This window comes from Mobula birostris, unplaced genomic scaffold (assembly GCF_030028105.1).
Source record: "Mobula birostris isolate sMobBir1 unplaced genomic scaffold, sMobBir1.hap1 scaffold_841, whole genome shotgun sequence".
Lineage (NCBI taxonomy): Eukaryota > Metazoa > Chordata > Chondrichthyes > Myliobatiformes > Myliobatidae > Mobula > Mobula birostris.
In genome coordinates, this window is record NW_027278558.1 from 101,873 (window position 1) to 128,718 (window position 26,846).

The window sequence follows — 26,846 nt, forward strand, 5'->3', positions numbered from 1 at the left end:
ATGCTCAACGATTGAGGAACAGCTTCTTCCCCTCTGCTGTCAGATTTCTGAACGGACAATGAACCCATGAACACCACCTCACGACTTCGCTCCCTTATTGCACTATTTACGTAATTCTTTATATTTCTAATTGCAAATGATAGCCCTTCTGCACGTACTACACAGTACTGCTGCCATAAAACAACAAATTTTACAACATATGTCAATGACAATAAACCTGATTTTGATTTTGAACCTGATTTCTGAAATTGAAATCTGAGACTGAATTTTGATTCTGATTCTGAAAACACACACTCATTGTTGTAGGAACAGCATCCCTCCCTTCGTCATTGGATCACACTGTTCCTTTTTAGTGCTGCTTATTAGTTTTTGTGACTTTTAATGATTTTTAAGTCTTTGCACTGCACTGTTGCCACCAAATAGCAAATTTCATGAGCTGTGGGTCAGTGTTAATAAACCTGATTCTGACTGTCTGCCCCAAACTTCTGCCGGATCACAGACCCCCTGGTCTCAGTCTCCAGGCCTGTTCTCGCAGACCCCCTGGTCTCGGTCTCCAGGCCTGTTCTCGCAGACCCCCTGGTCTCGGTCTCCAGGCCTGTTCTCGCAGACTGCTCAAACGAGGCAACTCGGCCCCTTGAGTTCTTCTTCACTTCAGTTGCTGCCAGCTCCACCCACCTCCCATCCGGTGAATGCACAGTGAAGAGCATCCAAACATGTCGCATGGGACAGAAACTGCACTGCGGCGGTCAGAACTGCCCAACGCATCACCAGCACACCTGCCTTCAGGGTCAAGTATACAGAAAGGTGCCAGAAACATCATGAAGGATCCACCCACCCTGCTCATAGACTGTTTGTCCCACTCCCATCAGGGTGGAGGGCTACATAGCATCTACGACAGGACCACCAGACTCAAAAACAGTTACTTTCCCCAAGCAGTAAGGCTGATCAACACCTCCACCCACTAACCCACCCCTCCACACCCCCAACCACCACTACTTTATCATTTCCTGTCAGTCACCTTATGTACAGACACTCCTGTGCCTAGCGTCACTTTATGGACATACAAACAATCTGTGTATGTAAGCTATCTTATATTTTTATATTTATTGTGTTCTTTTATCATTGTGTTCTTTATCTTATTATGTTTTTATCTGTGCTCCTTTGGATCCGGAGTAACAATTACCTCGTTCCCCTTTACACGTGTATATTGGAAATTAACCAGTCTGGAAACCTGGTCTGCCAAGCTGGCAGCGAGCGAGGTGTTGGGGATTTATAACTCACCGTCCTGGTCTCTGTCAAGCATCCCACTCCCCCTTCCACCCACCATCTTGTCCCCTTCGAATCGGAATCATATCACTGGCATATGTTGTCAAATCAGTTGTTTTGTGGCAGCAGTACATTGCAATATGTAATAATAAACTATAAATTACAGTAAGAAACACTCTAGATATAACAAATTAAATTAAATAGTAGTGCAAAGAGGAAAAGAAGTAGTGAGGTAGTGTTCATGGGTTCATTATCCGTTCAGAAAGGTGGAGGGAAAGAAGCTGTTCCTAAAACTCTGAGTGTGTGTCTTCAGGCTCCTGTACCTCACGCTGATGGTAGCAAAGAGGCCATGTCCTGGGTGCTGGGGTCCTTCATGATGGATGCCACCTTTTTGAGGCATCGCCTTTTGAAGATGTCCTCGATGCTGGGGAGGCCAGTGTCCATGATGGAGCTGGCTGAGTTTACAACTTTCTGCAGCTTTTTCTGACCCCTCCATACCAGATGGAGATGCAGCCATTCAGAATGCTCTCCATGGTACATCTGTCGAAATTTGCAAGAGTCTTTGGTGACATACCAAATCGCTTCGAACTCCTACTCCTCCCACTCCCTCCACCCCTGGGTCAGAACACTCAGTCTCTTGAAAGGGGGTGGGGTCTCGGGAATAGGAAGGCTTCACCTCTTCCACTGCTCCCACCCACCACAGGGTCAGTGGACAACAATGGGTGGACCCTGGTGGCAGTCAACAGAGGTGGGGAGGGAGGGAGTGGAGGAGGAGAGAGGTGAGGGGAGGGAGGGAGGGAGGGAGTGAAGGAGGAGAGGTGGGGGAGGAGAGGGAGTGAAGGAGGAGAGGTGGGGGAGGGAGGCAGTGAAGAGGGAGTGAGTGAAGGAGGAGTGGGGTGGGGGGGAGGGAGTGAGGGAGGAGAGGGGTGGGGTAGGTAGGGAGTGAAGAGGGAGGGAGTGAAGGAGGAGAGAGGTGGAGAAGAGGGGTGGGGGAGGGAGGGAGTGAAGGAGGAGAGGGATGGGGGTGGGAGGGTGTTTCGGGAGGGAGGGAACCTCCTCCTCTGGGTGCCTGGGCCTCGGGATGTCTGGCTGCTGGAAGGTGACAGCTGCCCCCTGCCTCACCCGGAAGAACTTGTCAATTTTGCTCAAGTTGATGCGACGTTTGGTGTCCAGTTTGTAGATGTTACTGATGTTGCCATCCATGAGGTAGAGGCCAAAACCCATCACCTGGCAAGAGGGAGGGTAGAGTTAGCACCCCATCCAGAGACCCCCCCCACCACACCCTCCACCCAATGAGGAAACACCGCCAGTTCCACTCATGGAACTTCTCCCTCCATCCATCTGCCCTCCCTCCCTCTCTCTTCCTCCTTCCATGTCTTCCTCTTCCTCCGTTCTTCTCCCTCTCTCTTCCTCCCTCCATGTCTTCCTCTTCCTCCATTCCTCTCCCTCTCTCCCTCCCTCCATATGTCTTCCTCTTCCTCCATTCCTCTCCTTCCCTCCATGTCTTCCTCTTCCTTCATTCCTCTCCCTCCCTCCATATGTCTTCCTCTTCCTCCATTCCTCCTCTCTCTCCCTCCCTCCATATGTCTTCCTCTTCCTTCATTCCTCTCCCTCCCTCCATGTCTTCCTCTTCCTCCATTCCTCTCCTCTCTCTCCCTCCCTCCCTCTGTATGTCTTCCTCTTCCTTCATTCCTCTCCCTCTCTCTCCCTCCCTCCCTACCTATGCACTTCCTTGCTACCTCTGTCCCTAGAGTTCTGTGAGGGCAGTGGGACCTCTCCACTCACAGACCCCCTGGATACAACTGACAACACATTCCCCAATGAATCCCCACACCTACACAATGAATCGTCACACCCCCAAACCCAGCGATCCACACCTCCCACCTCCCACCCAGCAAATCCCCAGACCCACACAGTGAATCTCCACACCCCCCCAACCCAGCGATCCACACCTCCCACCCAGCGAATCCCCACACCCACAGCGAATCTCCACACCCCTCACCAACCCAGCAATCTACACTTCCCACCTCCCAACCAACAAGTCCCCACACCCACAGTGAATCTCCACACACCCCCCAACCCAGCAATCTACATCTCCCACCCAGCAAGTCCCCACACCCACAGCGAATCTCCACACCCCTCACTAACCCAGCAATCTACATCTCCCACCCAGCAAGTCCCCACACCCACAGCGAATCTCCACACCCCTCACTAACCCAGCAATCTACATCTCCCACCCAGCAAGTCCCCACACCCACAGCGAATCTCCACACACCCCCCAACCCAGCAATCTACATCTCCCAACTAACAAGTCCCCACACCCACACAGTGAATCAATTTCCATACCCACCCAGCGAATCCCTATCCCAACCCAGCACAATTCTCCCCACCCCCCTCACCCAGTACGCTCCCCAGTGTCCCCTCTCCCTACACATTCTCCTGCATGACCCCACCCAGGGCATCCGAGCACGGTCTCTGTTGCCACCCCTGCCACCAGCACCCTCGCTCGCCAAGGCTGACCTTGAGTAGCATGTGCTTCTCGCTGGGCGTGAGGTACATTTTGTTCTCATAATAGTCGATGCAGATGTTGACGATGTCGGCGAGCAGCTCCTCGTACCCAGGAATCACCTCCAGCTGCTGGTGCAGGCACTAGGGAGGGGAAAGCGGGAGAGAGTGGGGCAGCAGTCTTCTCCCAACACACACCATCACCACCCTGCCCATCTCTCCCACACCACCTTCGCCATCTCCCCCACCCACACTCTCCGTCTCTCCCACCCACACCATCACCCCCACTCTTACACACTGCGGAAGGGAGAGATCGGTGGGACCCCACCCTCACTGTCACCTACTCAGACCCTCACTGTCTCCTGCCAACCCAAGTCACTCTTCTACAACAGCTAACCTTGGGAAAAACCACTACCACCTCCACCCCTCACCCATTACCCCTACCCTATCTGCCCCCACCCTAACAATCAGCCCCTCTCTCACCATTGGCACCTCCCTCCCCAACAGCCCCACCCTCACCCATTTACCTCACCCTCACCTGTCAGCCCCACTCTCCCCATTAGCCCTTCCCTCACCCGTTTACCTCACCCTCACTGTCAACCCCACCCTCTCCATCAGCCCTACCCTTTCCTGTCTCTCCCACCCTCCCCGTCAGCCCTTCCCTCTCTGTTCCCCATCCTGTCAGCCCTTCCCTCTCTGTTCCCCATCCTCTCTGTCAGCCCTTACCTCTCTCTTCCCCACACTTCCTGTCAGCCCCTCCTCATTTCTTCCACCCTTTCCCGTTTGCCCCACCCTCACCATCAGCCCCTCCTTCTCTATCTCCCCTCCCCTCCCTGACAGCCCCACCCTCATCATTATCTCCTCCTTCTCTGTCTCCCCCACTCTCTCCTGTTTGCCTCACCCTCTCCATTTCCCCATACTCACCGTCAGCCCCCCCACTGTCTCCAGCACCCTCTTCATTTCCCCCACCCTTCCTGTCAGCTCCATGCTCCCCATCCTCCCCACCTTCTGTTAGTGCCTCCCTCCCCGTCAGTCCCACCCTCACTATCTGCCTCTCCCTCTCTGTCAGCCCCACCCTCTCTGTTCCCTCCCTCTCCATCTCCCCCACCCTCTCAGCCCCTAACTCTCCGTCAGTCCCACCCTATCTGCCCCACCCTCACTGTCAGCCCCTCCCTCTCCATTCCCTCCAACCTCTCCATCTCCCCCAGCCTCTCCCTCTCCATCTCCCCCACCCTCTCAGCCCCTCCCTCTCCATCTCCCCCACACTGTCAGCCCCTCCTCACTGCCCACCTGGGTGATGCGGTTGTGGTTGGCAAGGAACATGGAGAGATTCTGAGATTCCTGAATCGACTGAGGGTCGGCCATTTTCCGCAGGAACTGAGCGGCCCTGAGGTGTTGGAGGGCAAGAACGTCGATCAGTGTGTGGGAACACGCCCCTCTCCCACCCACACTACATCTCACAGTGGTCACGCACACCCCACACCCCCCTCCCCGAGACAAACACAGGACCCTTAACAGTACTGATGAGCAGAGGGTCACAGTCCCCTGAAATTGGTGGTACGGGTCGATAGGGTGGCTAAGAAGGCTTATGAAATGCGTACTTTTATTATTCATGCATTGAGTTCAAAGGTCAGGAAGTTATGCTGCAGCTTTACAAAACTCTACTTAGTCCACACCTGGAGTGCTGGACACAGTCTGGTCACGCCATTACAGGAGAGGTTCACCAGGATGTTGCCGGGGTTAGATGGCATGTGCCGCAAGGAGAGGTTGGGCAAATGGGGTTGTTTTCTGTGCAATAGCAGAGGCTGAGGGGAGATCAGATAGAGGTTTATAAGAGACTGAGGGGAGATCAGATAGAGGTTTATAAGAGACTGAGGGGAGATCAGATAGAGGTTTATAAGAGACTGAGGGGGAGATCAGATAGAGGTTTACAAGAGACTGAGGGGAGATCAGATGGAGGTTTACAAGAGACTGAGGGGAGATCAGATGGAGGTTTATAAGAGACTGAGGAGGGATCAGATGGAGGTTTACAAGAGACTGAGGAGGGATCAGATGGAGGTTTATAAGAGACTGAGGGGAGATCAGATGGAGGTTTATAAGAGACTGAGGGGAGATCAGATGGAGGTTTACAAGAGACTGAGGAGGGATCAGATGGAGGTTTACAAGAGACTGAGGAGGGATCAGATGGAGGTTTATAAGAGACTGAGGGGAGATCGGATAGAGGTTTACAAGAGACTGAGGGGAGATCAGATGGAGGTTTACAAGAGACTGAGGGGAGATCAGATGGAGGTTTATAAGAGACTGAGGAGGGATCAGATGGAGGTTTACAAGAGACTGAGGAGGGATCAGATGGAGGTTTATAAGAGACTGAGGGGAGATCAGATGGAGGTTTATAAGAGACTGAGGGGAGATCAGATGGAGGTTTACAAGAGACTGAGGAGGGATCAGATGGAGGTTTACAAGAGACTGAGGAGGGATCAGATGGAGGTTTATAAGAGACTGAGGGGAGATCGGATAGAGGTTTACAAGAGACTGAGGAAGGATCGGATGGAGGTTTATAAGAGACTGAGGAGGGATCAGATGGAGGTTTACAAGAGACTGAGGGGAGATCGGATAGAGGTTTACAAGAGACTGAGGGGAGATCGGATAGAGGTTTACAAGAGACTGAGGAGGGATCAGATGGAGGTTTACAAGAGACTGAGGGGAGATCGGATAGAGGTTTACAAGAGACTGAGGGGAGATCGGATAGAGGTTTACAAGAGACTGAGGGGAGATCGGATAGAGGTTTACAAGAGACTGAGGGAGATCGGATAGAGGTTTACAAGAGACTGAGGGGAGATCGGATAGAGGTTTACAAGAGACTGAGGAGGGATCGGATGGAGGTTTATAAGAGACTGAGGGGAGATCGGATAGAGGTTTACAAGAGACTGAGGGGAGATCGGATAGAGGTTTACAAGAGACATGGATAGAGCAGACAGTAGCTTTTTCCCAGAGTTCAAATGTCTCATACCAGAGGACTTGCATTTAAGGTGAGAGGGCGTAATTTCGAAGGAGGAGTGAAGGGCAAGTTGTTTTACAGGGAGAGTGGTGGGTGTCTGGAATGAGCTGCCTGGGGTGGAGGTAGAGGCAGATGACATTAGAGACTTTTCAAAGATGTTTAGATAGGCACATGATCGTGAGATAAATGGAAGGATATGGACATTGTGTAGGCAGAGGGATTAGTTTAGTTGGCCATTTGATTATTAATTTAACTGGTTCAGTACAACACTGAGGGTGGGAGGGCCTGTTCCTGTGCTGTTCTGGTCGATGTTTCTCATCGTGAGGAAGGACATCATGAGTTTGGAAGGATTTCTGAGGATGTTGCTGGGATTCGATGGAGTTCCAGGGAGAGGTTCGGCAGACTAGGTCATTATTCACTGGTGTGTTTGAGTCTGAAGGTGAGCTGCAAAATTCTGAATATTCCCACCTGACCGATGGAAATGAGCATCGGAGTCTGGAACGCAAGCTGCAAGGCACCGGACCACAGGATCCCACAGTAAGAGCCATGAGAGGATCACCGGGATCACTCCCCCCACCCCAGCTCACTACTTGTCACATTCCCCGGAAGCGCTGCAGACAAAGGGCCTGAGGCATGGTCGAGGATCCCTGCCACCCATCCACAATCTCTCTGACCCTCCACTGTCAGGGAGGAGGTACAGGAGCATCAGGACTAGGACTGTCAGACTGGGAAACAGTTTCTTCCCTCAGGCTGTCATCACCAAGGTCTCATCACTAGGACAGCGAGCTGTTTACTGCTTACCTGTGCTGTGCAATGTATGCATTTTGAATTATACTTCATTAACTTAATAACATGTGGGCATGTGGCCAAGTGGTTAAGCATTCGACTAGCTACCTGAAGGTCAAGAGTTCGAGCCCCAGTCGAGGGAACGTGTTGTGTCCTTGAGCAAGGCACTTAACCACACAGTGCTCTGCGACGACACTGGTGCCAAGCTGTATCGGCCCTTGCCCTTCCCTTGGACAACATCGGTGGCATGGAGGGTGGACTGCCGGTCTTCCATACAACCTTGCCCAGGCCTGCGCCCTGGAGAGTGAAGACCTTCCAGGCGCAGATCTATGGTCTCGCAAGACTAACAGATGCCTTTAATTTAACTTAATGATGGTAATATTTTAGTTGATATGCTGCGTGTAAGTACACCATGGAGACAACAGAAAACCAGAGGACATAGATTTGGGGCGAGAGGGGAAAGGTTTAAGAGGGACCTGATTGGCAACATCTTCAAAATTGACTGCCCAAAGAAGGCAGAGGGTGGTGGTAGATGGAGTGTATTCTGCCTGGAGATCGGTGACTAGTGGTGTTCTGTAGGGATCTGTTCTGGGACCCCTGCTCTTTGTGGTTTTTATAAATAACTAGGATGAAGAAGTGGAAGGATGGGTTAGTAAATTTGCAGATCACACGAAGGTTGGTGCATTTGTGGATCATGTAGAAGGTTGTTGTAGTTTACAGCAGAACATTGATAGGATGCAGAGCTGGGCTGAGATGTGGCAGATGGAGTTAAATCTGGAAAAGTGTGAAGTGATTCACTTTGAACAGTCTAATTTGAAGGCAGAACACAGGGCTAAATGCAAGAGACTTGGCAGTGTGGGGGAACAGAGGGAACTTGGGGTCCACACCCATAGATCCCTCAAAGTCTGCACACATTGACAGGGTGGTTAAGAAAGTGAATGGTGTGTTGGCTTCATTAGCCAGTGGATTGAGTTCAAGAGCTACCGGGTAATGTTGCAGCTCTATTATTATCAAGAATCCCACCCATCCATCCAGTATCCTCTTTGACTTTCCACCATCAGGCAGGAGACTACGATGCACAAAAACAAGAACGGTCAGGATGGGAAACAGCATCCTCCCTCAGGCCATGAGGCTTCTGAACTCCCAGTTGCATCGTATTCGAAATGTCACTGGTTAATCTGCTCCACACCTTACAGAATTTAATATTAATGCACTTTAGTTTGTTATTTTTGTGTAATTCACCTGTAGGTATTATCCTTGACTTCATAAGTTATCCTGTGTTATGTGTGTCATAGGTACTACTGTGCTTTACACCTGGTTTGAAGAAACGTTGTCTTGTCTCCATATACATTATATGGTTATAAACATTACATATGGCCCATGTATACAACTAAATAACGATCAACTTCACTTGACTCGACACTACAAAACACCATACTAGGAGTATGGTGTTCAGCCTGGTCACCTCATTGTAAGGACGTGGAGGGGCTGCAGAGATGTGCTGGCCTTCATCAGTCGGGATAATGTGGCTCACTCACTAGCCTCGACTCTAGTCGCCCAGCCTCCAGGATCCCGAATTGTGCCTCTACTGAGAGCGGTTGAAGGACACACGTTCCCTGTGGGGGTGCTGTAAGTCTTTGAGCACATCTGTTCCCTCTGTCTGCCTGGGAATCTCTTCACACAGTCGAGCTGGGAATGCCATAGGCGTTTCGCATTTTTTGTTGGATGTACAGAGGTTGTGAGCAGTTTTGGGCCCCTTATCGAAGAGAAGATGTTCTGGCATTGAAGAGGGTATACAGGAGGGTTTGCGAGAATGATCCCACGAACATGTGGTGGCTTTGATCCTGAGCTCACTGGCCTGATGACTTACTGAACATTGAAAGCACTCAATAGAGTGGATGTGGAGAGCACGTTTCCAGTAGTGAAGGAGACAAGGACCAGAGGACACAGCCTCAGAACAGAGAAGCATCTACTTACACAAGAGATGAGGGGGAATTTTTTTAACCAGAGGGTGTTGAAGGTGTAGAATTCATTGCCACAGATGGCTGTGGATACCTTGTCATTGAGTATATTTAAAGCAGAGGTTGATAGGTTCTTGGTTAGTGAGACGTTACAAGAGAAAGCAGGAGAATGGGGTTGAGAGGAAAATTAAATCAGCCATGATGGAATGGCAGAACAGACTCGATGAGCTGAACAGCCTAATTCTGCTCCTATGTCTTAAGGACTCATGGTCAATGTGATGGCCAATGGGCTGAAAAGCCTCCCCCTATACCTGTGTGAGTGTTGACAGGCTGAATGGCCCTGGGGTTGCTGACTGACCGTTTGTAAGCAGAGTGGTCATTCTTGACGCTGCACTTCATGTTCTTCAGCTCATCCAGCACGGCGAACATGTTGATGAACTTGCCGAGGGTCAGCAGATACGCCTCGGAGACGAAGTCCTTTCGACGCTCAGCATGACACAGGCGCTTCACCTCACTGCAGAATCTCTCAATCGCCTTGCGCTGGGGTCAGGAGGAAACACGGGAAATGGGTCACCCCAACAGATAGACACAAAACCACACCAGGGCTACATGAAGAGGTGGGTAGTAAGGGGGTCACACTGGGGGGGGGGCAGTACTGAAGGAGGATCACACTGGGGGGGGGGGGCCGGTACTGAGGGAGAATCACATTGTGGGAGGGGTGGTACTGAGGGAGGGTCACACTGTGGGAGGGGCAGTCCTGAGGGATGGTGGTCACACTGTGGGAGGGGTGGTACTGAGGGAGGGTCACAGTGTGGAAGGGGTGGTACTGCGGGTGGCTCACACAGTGGGAGGGGTGGTACTGAGGGTGGGTCACACTGTGGGAGGGGTGGTACTGAGGGAGAGTCACACAGAGAGGGTCTCACTGTGGGAGGGTCACACTGTGGGAGGGGTGGTACTGAGGGAGAGTCACACACTGGGAGGGGTGGTACTGAGGGAGGGTCACACAGAGAGGGTCTCACTGTGGGAGGGGTGGTACTGAGGGAAGGTCACAGTGTGGGAGGGGTGGTACTGAGGGAGGGTCACACTGTGGGAGGGTCACAATGTGGGAGGGGTGGTACTAAGGGAAGGTCACAGTGTGGGAGGGGTGGTAATGAAGGAAGGTCATACTGTGGATGGGTGGTACTGAGGGAGGGGTGGTACTGAGGGAGGGTCACGCTGTGAGATGCGTAGTACTGAGGGAGGGTCACACTGTGGGAGGGGTGGTACTGAGGGAGGGTCACACTGTGGGGGGGGGGGGTGGTACCAAGGGAGAGTCACACTGAGGGAGGGGTGGTACTGAGGAAGTGTCACACTGCGGGAGGGGCGGTACTGAGGGAGAGTCACACTGTGGGAGGGGCGGGTACTGAGGGACAGTCACACTGTGGGAGGGGTGGTACTGAGGGAGGGTCACACTGTTGGAGGGGCGGTACTGAGGGGAGAGTCACACTGTGGGAGGGGCGGTACTGAGGGACAGTCACACTGAGGGAGGAGCGGTACTGAGGGAGGGTCACACTGAGGGAGGAGCGGGTACCGAGGGAGAGTCACACTGTGGGAGGGGCGGGTACTGAGGGAGGGTCACACTGAGGGAGGGGTGGTACTGAGGGAGGGTCACACTGTGAGGGGGCAGCACTGAGGGAGGGTCACACTGAGGGAGGGGCGGTACTGAGGGAGGGTCATAATGAGGGAGGGTCACACTGTGGGAGGGTCACACTGTGGGAGGGGTGGTACTGAGAGAGGGGTCACACTGCGGGAGGGAGGTACTGAGGGAGGGTCACACTGTGGGAGGGGTGGTACTGAGGGAGGGTCACACTGTGGAGGGGTGGTACTGAGGGTGGGTCACACGGTGGGAGGGTGGTACTGAGGGAGTCACACGGTGGGAGGGGTGGTACTGAGGGAGGGTCACACTGAGGGAGGGGTGGTACTAAGGAAGTGTCACAGTGGGAGGGGTGGTACTCAGGGAGGGTCACACTGGGGGAGAGGTGGTACTGAGGGAGAGTCACACTGCGGGAGGGTGGTACTGAGGGAGAGTCACACTGTGGGAGGGGTGGTACTGAGGGAGTGTCACACTGTGGAGGGGTGGTGTTGAAGGTGGGTCACACTGCGGGAGGGTGGTACTGAGGGAGGGTCACACTGAGGGAGGGGTGGTACTAAGGAAGTGTCGCACAGTGGGAGGGGTGTTACTCAGGAAGGGTCACACTGTGGGAGGGGTGGTATTGAGGGAGTGTCACACTGTGGGAGGGGGCGGGTACTGAGGGAGTGTCACACTGGGGGAGAGGTGGTACTGAGGGAGGGTCACACTGTGGGAGGGGTGGTACTGAGGGAGGGTCACTGTGGGAGGGTCACACTGTGGGAGGGGTGGTACTGTGGGAGGGTCACACTGCGGGAGGGTCACATGTGGGAGGGTCACACTGTGGGAGGGATGGTACTGAGGGAGGGTCACACTGCGGGAGGGGTGATACTGTGGGAACTGTGGGAGGGTCACACTGCGGGAGGGGTGGTACTGAGGGAGGGTCACACTGCGGGAGGGGTGATACTGTGGGAGGGTCACACTGCGGGACAGGTGGTACTGTGGGAGGGTCACACTGCGGGACAGGTGGTACTGAGGGAGGGTCACACTGCGGGAGGGTGGTACTGAGGGAGGGTCACACTGCGGGAGGGGTGGTACTGAGGGAGTGTCACACTGTGGGAGGACTGGTACTGAGGGAGGGTCACACGGTGGGAGGGGTGAGGCTGGCCCGGTTCTCTTTACCTGGAAGTACATGAATTTCATCAGCTTGGTGACCTCAGGCTCCAGCACCTCCACCGTCTTCTCGTAGATCTCCACCCGGTTCGGCTGCTCGTTACACTTGACCTGGGTAGCAGACAGGGAGAGCATTTAGCTCCAGAAACTGATGATACAGCATGTGTAAGGTCCCCCCAGGGCAGAATTGCTTGTGGGGGCTGTACATCAACCCTAAACAATGTGCTGATCAGGGGACTGTGGTAAACATTAAATCAGAGGTATGCTCGAAAGGCGGCCTCTGAGAGCACTTATCAACCTTCTCCAACTCTTTCAGCTTTGCTCCATCCGCAACAGGGAAGATTTTCCAGCGGCCAACCATTTCTAATCCCCATTCCCATTCCGACATATCGTTCCATGGCCTCCCCTTCTGCAGCCACTCTCAGGGTGAAGCAGCAACACCTCTGGGTAAGCTCCAGCGTAACGGCTTGGACAGAGATTTCTCCAGTTTGAGATCATTTCCCCACTTCCCTTTTCTGTCCTTTTCCAGTCCCCATCTTACCCCTTCTCTTCTCCTCTCCTACTGATCCCTCCCTGTGGCGCCCCTCCCTTTCTCCCATGGCCCACTCCCTTGTCCATTCAGACTCCTTCTTCTGTCTATCACCTGCCAGCTTCTTACTTCATCCCCTCACCTGGTCTCACCTATCACCTGCCAGCTTCTTACTTCATCCCCTCACCTGGTCTCCCCTATCACCTGCCAGCTTGTACTTCCTTTCCAGTCCTGATGGAAGGTTTTGACCCAGAAGGTTGACCATTTATTCCTACCCATCGATGAGGCCTGACCTCCAGCATCTTGTGTGTGTTCCTCTGGATTTCCAGCATCTGCAGAATCTCTTGTGCTGTTGGTAGAGGTGCTGCTTTGCTTATCGACTCTAAGGGCACTTCTAGAGAACATTCAGGATGTCTTCCTGAGGAAACAGTCAGGGTGCAGACCACCCTGTACAGTGGGTACGGTATGATTGGGGGAAGAGTGGGGGTATTCTGCGGGCCCATTGACCAAAATGTGATGGAATTCCTTGTCAGAATGGAGGGAGAGGGAGGGAGATGCAGAGGAGGGAGATAGAAAGAGGGAGAGGGAGAGATGGGGGAGAGAGATGGGGAGAGAGAGACACGGGAGAGAGACGGGGAGAGAGAGACGGGGAGAGAGAGACGGGGAGAGAGAGACGGGGAGAGAGAGACGGGGAGAGAGGCGGGGGGGAGAGAGGCGGGGGAGAGAGAGACGGGGAGAGAGAGACGGGGAGAGAGAGACGGAGAGAGAGACGGAGAGAGAGACGGAGAGAGAGACGGGGGGAGAGAGAGACGGGGAGAGAGAGAGACGGGGAGAGAGAGAGATGGGGGAGAGAGAGAGATAGGGGAGGGAGACTGGGGAGAGAGATGGGGAGAGGGAGATATGGGGGAGAGAGAGAGATGGGGAGTGAGATGGGGAGAGAGATGGGGAGAGAGAGGAGGAGAGAGATGAGGAGAGAGAGAGAGATGGGGAGCGAGAGAGATGGGGAGAGAGAGATGGGGAGAGAGAGATGGGGGAGAAGATGGGGAGAGAGATGGGGGAGAGAGATGGGGAGAGGGAGATATGGGGAGAGAGAGAGATGGGGAGAGAGGGAGATGGGGAGAGAGAGAGATGGGGAGAGAAAGATGGGGAGAGAGAGATGGGGAGAGAGAGAGATGGGGAGAGAGAGAGATGGGGAGAGAGAGAGAGAGAGATGGGGAGAGAGAGAGAGAGATGGGGAGAGAGAGAGAGAGATGGGGAGAGAGAGATGGGGAGAGAGAGATGGGGCGAGAGATGGGGAGAGGGAGATGGGGAGAGAGAGACGGGGAGAGAGAGACGGGGAGAGAGAGACGGGGAGAGAGGCGGGGGGGAGAGAGGCGGGGGGGAGAGAGGCGGGGGAGAGAGAGACGGGGAGAGAGAGACGGGGAGAGAGAGACGGGGAGAGAGAGACGGAGAGAGAGACGGAGAGAGAGACGGGGGGAGAGAGAGACGGGGAGAGAGAGAGACGGGGGAGAGAGAGAGATGGGGGAGAGAGAGAGAGAGATAGGGGAGGGAGACTGGGGAGAGAGATGGGGAGAGGGAGATATGGGGGAGAGAGAGAGATGGGGAGTGAGATGGGGAGAGAGATGGGGAGAGAGAGGAGGAGAGAGATGAGGAGAGAGAGAGAGATGGGGAGCGAGAGAGATGGGGAGAGAGAGATGGGGAGAGAGAGATGGGGGAGAAGATGGGGGAGAGAGATGGGGGAGAGAGATGGGGAGAGGGAGATATGGGGAGAGAGAGAGATGGGGAGAGAGGGAGATGGGGAGAGAGAGAGATGGGGAGAGAAAGATGGGGAGAGAGAGATGGGGAGAGAGAGAGATGGGGAGAGAGAGAGAGAGAGATGGGGAGAGAGAGAGAGAGATGGGGAGAGAGAGAGAGAGATGGGGAGAGAGAGATGGGGAGAGAGAGATGGGGCGAGAGATGGGAGAGGGAGATGGGGAGAGAGATGGGGAGAGAGATGGGGAGAGAGATGGAGAGAGAGAGATGGAGAGAGAGAGATGGGGAGAGAGAGAGATGGGGAGAGAGAGAGATGGGGAGAGAGAGAGATGGGGAGAGAGAGAGATGGGGAGAGAGAGAGATGGGAGAGAGAGAGATGGGGGGAGAGAGATGGGGAGAGAGAGATGGGGAGGAGGAGCTTAGGAGGAGACAATGGCGTCTAACGGTGACTCTTTGCTTGCACCTTCGGAACCAGCTCTATTTCCATTTTTAATATCAATTTTCCCTTTCAGGGTTCTTTTGAAGACCCTGACCTGACTTCAGTTCTTTGCCGGAAGGAGAACCGCTCTCAGGGTTTCACGACTGGCTTTTATCCAACATGCCAAGGATACAGCCTAAGAGCTCGGCTCGCCTTCGGAGTTCCGGGAACTTGTGGCTCTGGAGATGGGCGGACCGAAGGTCGATGTCCCAGCAGGAAATCGGTGTGTCACGGGAGACAAGTCAAGTCAAGTCAAGTCACTTTTTATTGTCATTTCGACCATAACTGCTGGTACAATACACAGTAAAAACGAGACGTTTTTCAGGACTATGGTGCTACATGAAACAATACAAAAACTACACTGAACTACATAAAAAAAAACACAAAACTACACTAGACTACAGACCTACCCAGGACTGCATAAAGTGCACAAGACAGTGCAGGTATTACAATAAATAATAAACAAGACAATAGGCACAGTAGAGGGCAATAGGTTGGTGTCAGTCCAGGCTCTGGGTATCGAGGAGTCTGATGACTTGGGGAAGAAACTGTTACATAGTCTGGTCGTGAGAGCCCAAATACTTCGGTGCCTTTTGCCAGATGGCAGGAGGGAGAAGAGTTTGTATGAGGGGTGCGTGGGGTCCTTCATAATGCTGTTTGCTTTACGGATGCAGTGTGTGGTGTAAATGTCTGTAATGGCGGGAAGAGAGACCCCGATGATCTTCTCAGCTGAGCTCACTATCCACTGCAGGGTCTTGCGATCTGAGATGGTGCAATTTCCGTACCAGACCGTGATGCAGCTGCTCAGGATGCTCCCAATACAGCCTCTGTATAATGTGGTGAGGATGGGGGGTGGGAGATGGACTTTTCTCAGCCTTCGCAGACAGCAAAGACGCTGCTGGGCCTTTTTTTGCTATGGAGCTGGTGTTAAGGGACCAGGTGAGATTCTCCGCCAGGTGAACACCAAGAAATTTGGTGCTCTTAACGATCTCTATGGAGGAGTCATTGATGTTCAGCGGAGAGTGGTCGTTCCGTGTCTTCCTGAAGTCAACAACCATCTCTTTTGTTTTGTTCACATTCAGAGACAGGTTGTTGGCTCTGCACCAGTCCGTTAGCCGCTGCACCTCCTCTCTGTATGCTGACTCATCGTTCTTGCTGATGAGACCCACCACAGTCGTGTCATCGGTGAACTTGATGATGTGGTTCGAGCTGTGTGTTGCAGCACAGTCGTGGGTCAGCAGAGTGAACAGCAGTGGACTGAGCACACAGTCCTGGGGGGCCCCCATGCTCAGTGTGATGGTGTTGGAGATGTTGGAGACAGAAGATCTCTGGCTGTGTGATAGGAAAAAGCGACGCAACGGACTTTTAACATCATAAATCAGTGAGTTGTTTGTTACGTCTCCCCTCTTGCTGTGAAATAAAGACACCTCTTTTTCCCTTATTAGGAAGAGAGGGAGAGCCTGTGGCATGTCAAATATCGGGTGAACAAGTAGTCTTTGAGGTACTGCAAGTCTATCTCTTTATCGATGCTTTGCTGCATGCTTCAGTACTCGGTGGGGGGTGTCGACGCTTTTTCTTGCTGGTGTGGGAGGGGGGATTGTTGCTTTGCTGCTGATTACATGTGGGAGGGGGAGCTGTGTACTTTTTTACCATAGATGCTGCCTGGCCTGCTGAGTTCCTCCAGTATTTTGTGTGTGTTGCTTGGATTTCCAGCATCTGCAGATTTTCTCGTTTGTATCAGGGTTGCACATGGTGACATTAAAAGTAGTTTGATAACAGATTTACTTTATCTCTAGCTTGCAATGCCAACGTGGAACTGCTGAACCTTGGTGATTAATTTCCGTGGGTATCTGCAGTTCACCACGACTTTCCACTGACCCTCACTGCGAACAATGTCAACGGCCCCAGAGTGATGCAACAGCGTTTCACAGTGTCGACGGCCTCAGATGGACACACCAGTATTTCATCGTGTTGACAGCCTCAGTCCAAGTGACACAACAGCATTTCACGTTGTTGACGGCCTCAGTAAGAACAACACTACAGTGTTTCACCATCTCAATGTCACAACAGCATTTCACCGTGTTCACAGCCTCAGTCAGAGAGACACAACAGCGTTTCACTGTGTTGACGACCTCAGTCAGATAAACACAACAGCATTTCAGTGTTGATGTTCACAGACAGTGTTTCATAGTGTTGACGGCCTCAGAGTGTCTCAACTGTGCTTCAGTGTCGATGGTCTCAGTCAGAACGATACAACAGCATTTTACAGTGTTGATGGCCTCAGTCAGTGTGACACAACAGCATTCCCTGTGTCAACGGTCTCAGTCACAGCGTCACTACAGCATTTCACAGTGTCGTTGGCCTCAGAGTGTCACAACAGCATTTCAGTGTCAACGGTCTCAGAGTGACACTACAGCATTTCACAATACCGGCACTCTCAGTGAGAGTGACAGTACAGCGTTTTACAGTGTCAATGGCCTCAGTCAGAGTGACACAAGTGTTTCACAGTGTCAACGGTCTCAGTGAGAGTGACAGAACAGCGTTTCACATTGTTGACAGCCTCAGTGTGTCACATCATTTCACAGTGTCGATAGTCTCAGAGTGTCACAACAGCTTATAGTGTTGATGGGCTCAGTGTCACAACAGAGTTTCACAGTGTTGACAGCCTCAGTCAGAGTGACACAACAGTGTTTCACAGTGTTGACGGCCTCAGAGTGTCACAACAGCATTTCACAATGTTAACCGTCTCTGTGAAACACTGTTGTGACACTCTGACCTATGCTGTTGACACTGTGAAACACTACTGTCACTCAGACTGAAGCCATCGACATTGTGAAACACTGTTGTGACACTCTCACTATGTCGATGGCCTCAGTCAGAGCAACACAACAGCATTTCACAGTGTCAACAGCATAAGTCAGAGTGACACTACTGCGTTTCACAGTGTTGACAGCCTCAGAGTGTCACAACAGCATTACACAGTATCGACAATCTCAGAGTGACAAAACAGTGTTTCACAGTGTCAGCAGCATCAGTCAGAGCGATATAACAGCGTTTTACAATGTCATCGGTCTCAGAGTAACACAACAGTGTTTCACAGTGTCAACAGCATCAATCAGAGCGGCACAGCAGTGTTTCACTCTGATATTTCGCTTGATCCAAGCGTCACTGTTTCCCATTTTTAGTGCTGTGCACTACATACCTTTTGAAATCTATTTTATTAACATATTTATGGTAATATTTTGGTTTATGTGCTGTGTGTGATATACTGTATGTTTCAAAGACCAGAGAAATATATTTCATTTGTTTGTATATATGTACATTCAGATGACAATCGAATTGAATTTGAGATTAGTACTCAGAATTGTTACACAGTGGGTTGGAGGGGAGGGGTTGACAGGGTCAGGGAGCCAACAGGCAAAACAGAGGTCAAGGGAATGAAGGTGTCTTTTTCTGAGTGACTGTGACATACCCCACAGGGTCGGTGCTGGGACCAGCCTTACCTGAGGGATGGCCCGTGAACAGCTCCTCCACGTGTAAAGCATCACTGCATACTCGTGACCTTCGTCCAGCATCTCGTTCTGAAGCGAGACAGAGACCATTAACGCCCAGCTCACTCAAACTAACTCACAGAGACCGTTAACGCCCAGCACACCCAGACTAGATCAGAGACTATTAACGCCCAGCACACCCAGACTAAATCACAGAGACCGTTAACACCCAGCTCACCCAAACTAAATCACAGACCGTTAACGCCCAGCTCACCCAGACGAAATCACAGAGACCGTTAACACCCAGCTCACCCAGACTAAATCAGAGACTGTTAACGCCCAGCTCACCCAGACTAAGTCAGAGACCCTTTGGCCCTTCAGCCTGCTGCTAACCATCAGCAACTGTTTACCAGCACCTGGCCCGTAGCCCCAGTGCCTCAGCAGTCCAATTCAACTGCCGACTCCCATCGATCTGTACCTGGCCCGTAGCCCCAGTGTCTCTGCAGCTCACCCACAGACCTTTTAAATGTTGGGAGGGGTTTAAACTGACCAGGCAGATGGGGCTGGTCAACCATTGTTGGCAGCTCATCCAGAAGAAGGAAAATTATGATCCCAAACCTCCGCTGCTTTGTGGCTATTCCCATTCATGGAGAAGGCTTTGGGAGTAAACCTCCAGGGATAAATTCAGAGCTGGAGTCCTGAAGCAGTCCTACATTGAGTTCAAAACTGACTGGCAGTTCCTTCGATGCCACTGGTGCTGAACTGTATCACTCTGTGTTGTTCCTTTGACTCATCAGCTGTGCAGAGCATGGGCAACATCTTGCTCTCTATATCGTATCACCCTGGCTTGTGTATCACAGAGACAGCTGGCTCAAACCTGACCAATCGAGGGCCTCTCACCTCAAACTGTCGAGGGTACCGTGAAGTGCTTCCCTCCTGGAAGGATCCCGGAAGCGTGGAGTCAGTGAGTCCATCAGTGTGGGAACAGGCTCTTCGGCCCAACTCATTCATGTCGGCCGTGGCACTCCCTGAGCCAGTCCAGTTTGAGCCACTGGGACTGAGAAAGAGGTGGACACAGGCAGACTTCTCCTCAGCTTCCACAAACCTGTCTGCGGAAGGAGATGGGTCAGGCATGGGGGCCTAGCAACTCCAACCCAGAGCTACAGAAATGCCAACAGAAGCTCCAAAGATCTCATCCCTGAAAGAGGAAGGATCCTTGTCCTGAAATCATCTGAAGTAGTGTGATGAAAGCACAAGACCACAGGACAGAGGACTCTGGCGATCTGTTGTTGGCAGCCGATGCCGTAGTCGGGGTGATGGACTGAAGAAGAATAGGAAGAGGGCACCTCCACGACTCTCCTCTCTACAGGCAGGAGCTGAGGAAATGTGGGAGTGTTGGAGTTGGAGTGTGACTGGATCTAAGTAACGGTGGGTGCAAGGGCTCAGGCACGGCCTCTGAAAAACAGGATGGCCTTGAGGTCTGAGTGGCCTCTTTCTGTACCCTGTTCACTTCTCCCTGTGATCAATCTCACCGGGAAACCCAGGGAGAGGATGACCAGACAGCAAGCTGGTACAGGTTTGTGCCCCAGGGTGGTACTGGGTTGTAAAGCACAAAGCCATCCCAGACTAAACATCATTACCATCTACACCAACCCTGGTTACCAGGACTAGCTGCTCAGCCTTCAGTGCCTTGGAGATTTACATGCATAACTAGATTCCTTTAGGTCCTCACTTTGAAACCACATGATCTCCCCACAGACACCACGAAACTCACCATTTCCACAAGAACACCCCGTGGTGGTCAGGAGGTTCACCCACGCACCAGAGCATTGCCTCTCAGGACAAGAATACTCACCATGCTGGAATGGACGGTAGCTTGCTCGATGTACCTGGCGATCCCAGTAACAAATGCATTTCGGTCTTCAAAGTTGGTGTCAAAGTTCGCCTGACAACAAAGGACAAGTGAGAAACTTCCAGAAAGGACTGAAGCCCCTCTCAGCCCATCCTGTACGGTGACAGTCTGACCGCTCTCAGCCCATCGTGTACGGTGACAGTCTGACCCCTCTCAGCCCATCGTGTACGGTGACAGTCTGACCGCTCTCAGCCCATCGTGTACGGTGACAGTCTGACCCCTCTCGGCCCATCGTGTACAGTGAAAGTCTGACCCCTCTCGGCTCATCGTGTACGGTGACAGTCTGACCCCTCTCAGCCCATCACGTACGGTGACAGTCTGACCGCTCTCAGCCCATCGTGTACGTTGACAGTCTGACCGCTCTCATCCCATCGTGTACAGTGACAATCTGACCGCTCTCATCCCATCGTGTACGGTGACAGTCTGACCACTCTCGGCCCATCGTGTACGGTGACAGTCTGACCCCTCTCAGCCCATCGTGTACGGTGACAGTCCGACCCCTCTCGGCCCATCGTGTACGGTGACAGTCTGACCCCTCTCGGCCCATCGTGTACGGTGACAGTCTGACCGCTCTCAGCCCATCGTGTACGGTGACAGTCTGACCCCTCTCAGCCCATCGTGTACGGTGGGAGTCTGACCGCTCTCAGCCCATCGTGTACGGTGACAGTCCGACCCCTCTCAGCCCATCGTGTACGGTGGGAGTCTGACCGCTCTCAGCCCATCGTGTACGGTGACAGTCTGACCCCTCTCAGCCCATCGTGTACGGTGACAGTCTGACCCCTCTCGGCCCATCGTGTACGGTGACCGTCTGACCCCTCGGCCCATCGTGTACGGTGACAGTCCGACCCCTCTCGGCTCATCCCACACGGTGACAGTCTGACCCCCCTCTGCTCATCCCGTACAGTGACAGTCTGACCCCTCTCATCCCATCGTGTACGGTGACAGTCTGACCGCTCTCAGCCCATCGTGTACGGTGACAGTCTGACCCCTCTCGGCTCATCGTGTACGGTGACAGTCTGACCCCTTTCATCCCATCGTGTACAGTGACAGTCTGACCGCTCTCAGCCCATCGTGTACTGTGGGAGTCCGACCCCTCTCAGCCCATCGTGTACGGTGACAATCTGACCCCTCTCAGCCCATCGTGTACGGTGACAGTCCGACCCCTCTCGGCCCATCGTGTACGGTGACAGTCTGACCCCTCTCGGCCCATCGTGTACGGTGACCGTCTGACCCCTCTCGGCTCATCCCACACGGTGACAGTCTGACCCCTCTCATCCCATCGTGTACAGTGACAGTCTGACCCCTCTCAGCCCATCGTGTACGGTGACAGTCTGACCCCTCGTCTCATCGTGTACGGTGACAGTCTGACCCCTCTCGGCTCATCCCACACGGTGACAGTCTGACCGCTCTCGGCTCATCGTGTACGGTGACAGTTCGACCCCTCTCGGCCATCCCACACGGTGACAGTCTGACCCCTCTCAGCTCATCGTGTACGGTGACAGTCTGACCCCTCTTGGCTCATCCCATACAGTGACAGTCTGACCCCTCTCGGCCCATCGTGTACGGTGACAGTCTGACCGCTCTCAGCCCATCCCGTACGGTGACAGTCTGACCCCTCTCAGCCCATTGTGTACGGTGACAGTCTGACCCCTCTCAGCCCATCGTGTACGGTGGGAGTCTGACCGCTCTCAGCCCATCGTGTACGGTGACAGTCTGACCCCTCTCGGCCCATCGTGTACGGTGACCGTCTGACCCCTCGGCCCATCGTGTACGGTGACAGTCTGACCCCTCTCGGCCCATCGTGTACGGTGACCGTCTGACCCCTCGGCCCATCGTGTACGGTGACAGTCCGACCCCTCTCGGCTCATCCCACACGGTGACAGTCTGACCTCTCTCGGCTCATCGTGTACGGTGACAGTCCGACCCCTCTCGGCCATCCCACACGGTGACAGTCTGACCCCTCTCAGCTCATCCCACACGGTGACAGTCTGACCCCTCTCGGCTCATCGTGTACGGTGACAGTCTGACCGCTCTCAGACCATCGTGTACGGTGGGAGTCTGACCCCTCTCGGCTCATCCCACACGGTGGGAGCCTTACCCCTCTCAGCCATCGTGTACGGTGACAGTCTAACCCTTCTCGGCTCATCCCGTACAGTGGGAGTCTAATCCGGGGATCTGCCAGACACAGACTGACAACCCAGTGCTGTGGGGAGACGTTAAATTCCGTGCTTTGGGACAGACCCAGCAAACACAGTGTGTCCACTGGCAGCGAGCTGGGGGTAGTGACGATCCCCGAGGACAAGCTTACCCTCACCCCCTCATCCCCACCCCCAGCTGGGTGTACTGTACCTGGTACATGATGGAGGAGGGAGGGGGTTCAATGCAGGGCTGCTGGTCCGGGAGGGGCAACTCCTCCAACAGGTCCACGTTGGACAGGGCATCCTCCAGCGTCACGTGCGTGGTCATGGCTATAGGCCGAGTCCCCGCGGATCACACGCCGGTGAGGAGACGGAGAGATCCCCTGAGGGAGGGGGAGAAACAACACCGGTTTCAAGTCTCTGACTGACCATCAGTGGATCGGGTGCAGACCCACCACCAGCTCTTCCTTCCACTGTCCACGTCACCCCAGCATGGCTGCTTCTCCTCTCCCACCCATCTGGCCGTGACCCCCGCTTTTACACGGGTTCAGTCCCACAGGGAATCTCCCTCTAGTTGGACACATCACTGGTCGGTCAGGGTGCAGATTCCCAGCACCAAACTGCCAGCCTTTCTCCTCTTGTGGAGATGGGTGTCCGAGGGGGGGCCTCGGGGGAAAGTTGTGGTCAGGTAGAGATGGAGAGAGGGGGAGGGGGGCAGGAGTGGGTGTGGAGGGGGTAAAGTAAGGAACCAGGAGGTCCCAGATCCAACCAGGAAACATCTGCTACAATACACCCCTTGTCCCCTTCCTTTCCCTCTCCTCTCCCACTTACAGTACCTCTCATCTCTTCCAGCTCCCCTCCCTCTCCCTCACCTCTCTTCAGACTCACTCCCCTCCCCCTCCCCTACACCCCTGTCTTCCTCTTTCCCTCGCCCTTTCTGTCATCCTCCCTCTCTCTCAGCATGTCTAGGCCTCACTGAACCACACTTAAACAAGGCAATTCAGCCCCTCTGTTCTGTCCCTGCTACATCCCATTCTTCTCGCCCCATTGCAGACAGACAAGCAGAAGGAGGGGGTGTTTTGCTAGGGGGATGGGGGTGCGAGGAGAGAGGTACACAGCGATGGAACTCACTCCAGATCTCAGATCGACCTGCCGACGAGCAGCAGCAGGAAGCCAGGGGGCAGGAAGTAGGAGGAGGCTCACGGGTGAGAGAGGGTGGCGAAGAGTAACAGCGCCAGGGTGAAGGGGGAGACAGCAGCAGCTGCGACCCTCGCCCTCGGAGAGACTCCGCCACTCCCCTCCGTTCAGATGTCGGCTCTCGAGGGGCCAGGCAGTGATCTGAACTGTTGGGAGGAGGAAGGAAGACCGAGTACCACAGGTGCCATCACTGCGGTGGGTGGGGTTGCAAGAGAGGAAGCTCCGATCTGCAAACACACACAGCTGGAGGAACTCAGCAGGCCAGGCTGCGTCCGTGGAAATGAATAAACAGTCGGTGTCCTGGGCCGAGACCCTTCATCAGGACTGGAAAGGAAGTGGGAGGAAGCCAGGGTAAAAAAGGTGGGGGAGGGGGAAGAAGGACAAGCAGGCTGGTGGGAGGTGAGGGGGAAGGTAGCTGGGTGGCGATGGGGATGGAGTAAGAAACTGGGAGGTGAGAGGTGGGAAAGATTAAGGGTTGAAGGAGGGGGAACGTGATGGAGCAGAGTGGACCATGGGGAAAAAGGGAAGGAGGAGGGGAACCAGGGAGAGGTGATAGGCAGGTGAGGAGAGAAGTTAGAGACCAGAGTGGGGAATTGAAGAAGAGGGGAGAGGGGAATAAAATAACCAGAAGTTGGAGAAATCGATGTTCGTGCCACACAGTTAGAATATGAGGTGCTGCTCTTCCAACTTACAGGTGGTCTCATTGTGGCAGAGAAGAAGGCCACGGACTGACATGTTGGAATGGGAACGGGGATAGGAATTAAAATGGCTGGCCACTGGGAGATTCAGCTTTTTGTAGCTAGAGCAAAGATGCTTGACAAACCACTTCCAAGCTGTAACCTCCAGCAGAAACTCAAACATGAGTGAGAGGGGGCAGGTACTGAGGTCAAAGCCCTCTGCAATCAACTGGAGGTGGGGGGGGGGGGGAGGCTCGTACCTCCGCTCACACATACAGCCCTCAGCTCCCCGTCACAGCCAATATCAGCCACACCACCACACTCACTCCCCACAGCCCACAGCCTGGGCTCCCCCTTCCTCCTCCACCCTTTGATGAAACCTCTCCTTCCCCAGCCAACACCCATGGGAAATAGGAGCAGAATTAGGGCTTCGAGTCTGCTCCATCATTCCATCATGGTTGACTTATTTTCCCTCTCTACCCTATCCTCCTGCCTTCACCCCATAAATTTTGAACCCCTGTCTAATCAGGAACCTATCAATCTCTGTTTTAAATATACCCAATGACTTGGCCTCCACAGTTGTCTGTGGCAATTAATTCCCCAGATTCACTACCCTGTGGCTAAAGAAATTCCTCCTCACCCCTATTAAATGGCCGTCCCTCTATTCTAAGGCTGTGCCCAATGAATCTAGACTCTCTCACTACAGGAAACATCCTCTCCACATACACTCTATTGACATCATTCAATATTCAGTACGTTTCAATGAGATTCCCCCCTCATTCTCCTAAACTCCAGTGAAAACAGGCCCAGAACCATCAAATGCTCTTCATACGTTATCTCTTCATTATCACCCTGTCTGTCAACCCTTTACTCCATCATATTCATTCACCTCATCACCTCTTCACCCCCCCCCACATCATTCATCATCCCCTGTCCCCTGTTAAGACTCCCTGGGAGAACCGATCAGTCACCAACACCATCTGCACCAGACCAGAGATCCCCATAAGTAGACCAGGCAGCAGCCCCAATCAGTTACCAGTCCTGCCCAGTCACCAACCAGTTACCAGTCCTGCCCAATCACCAACCAGTTATCAGTCTCACACAGTCACCAACCAGTTACCAGTCCCACCCATTCATCAACCAGTTACCAGTCCCACCCAGTCACCAAGTTACCAGTCCCACCCTCGCCAACCAGTTACCAGTCCTACCCTCACCAACCAGTTACCAGTCACACCCAGTCACCAACCAGTTACCAGTCCCACTCTGACCAACCAGTTACCAGTCCTACCCTCACCAACCAGTTACCAGTCCCACCCTCACCAACCAGTTACCAGTCCCACCCAGTCACCAACCAGTTACCAGTCCCACCCAGTCACCAACCAGTTAACTGTCCCACCCAGTCACCAACCAGTTAACAGTCCCACCCTCACCAACCACTTACCAGTCCCACCCAGTCACCAACCGGTTACCAGTCCCTCCCTCACCAACCAGTTACCAGTTCCACCCGGTCACCAACCAGTTACCTGTCCCATCCAGTCACCAACCAGTTGCCAGTCCCACCCAGTCACCAACCAGTTACCAGTCCCACTCTCACCAACCAGTTACCAGTCCCACCCTCACCAAGTTACCAGTCCCACCCAGTCACCAAGTTACCACTCCCACCCAGTCACCAACCAGTTAACCAGTCCCACCCAGTCACCAACCACTTACCAGTCACACCCAGTTACCAACCAGTTACCAGTCCCACTCTGACCAACCAGTTACCAGTCCTACCCTCACCAATCAGTTACCAGTCCCACCCTCACCAACCAGTTACCAGCCCCAACCAGTCACCAACCGGTTACAAGCCCCACCCAGTCACCAACCAGTTACCAGTCCCACCCAGTCATCAACCAGTTACCAGTCCCATTCTCACTAACCGGTTACCAGTCCCACCCTCACCAACTAGTTACCAGTCCCCCTCTCGCCACAATCAGAATGTTTCACATCACCGGCATGTGGTGAAATTGGTTAACTTTGCGTCAGCAGTGGAATGCAGTACGTAATAATGGAGAAAGAAACGGGTGAATAACTGGAGTATTTATATATATTAGTTAAACTGAACAAGTAGAGCAAACAAAAACCAAATTGAAAGCCATGTGTCTGTGTTCATTGCCCGTTCAGAAATGGATGTGAGAGGTGAAGAGTCAGTTCCTGAATTGCTGTGTTTGTGCCTTCAGCCTCGAGGATCCCTCCTTCTGGACAGTAACAACATGAAGAGGGCAGATCCTGGGGGATGGGGGTCTTTTTGATGGATGCCACTATTCCGAGGGATCGCTACTTGAAGATGTTCTGGATACTACAGAGGCTAGTTGCCATGATGGAGAGGGCAAGGTTT

The 26,846-nt window shown here is 53.3% G+C and overlaps 1 protein-coding gene across 1 annotated transcript in view; it reads right to left on the reverse strand.

Annotated features, from left to right (window-relative positions):
- LOC140193775 (cytoplasmic FMR1-interacting protein 2-like) overlaps positions 1–23,914 on the reverse strand; it is an 84,155-nt gene extending 60,241 nt beyond the window's left edge. Inside the window, 9 exon segments of the mRNA XM_072250944.1 lie at positions 1,984–2,493; positions 3,787–3,915; positions 5,062–5,158; positions 9,875–10,056; positions 12,305–12,406; positions 18,558–18,635; positions 20,401–20,490; positions 22,807–22,978; positions 23,727–23,914. Coding sequence (XP_072107045.1) covers positions 1,984–2,493; positions 3,787–3,915; positions 5,062–5,158; positions 9,875–10,056; positions 12,305–12,406; positions 18,558–18,635; positions 20,401–20,490; positions 22,807–22,923 — 1,305 coding nt within the window. The 5' untranslated portion in view covers positions 22,924–22,978; positions 23,727–23,914.
- Between the last annotated feature and the right edge of the window lie 2,932 nt (positions 23,915–26,846).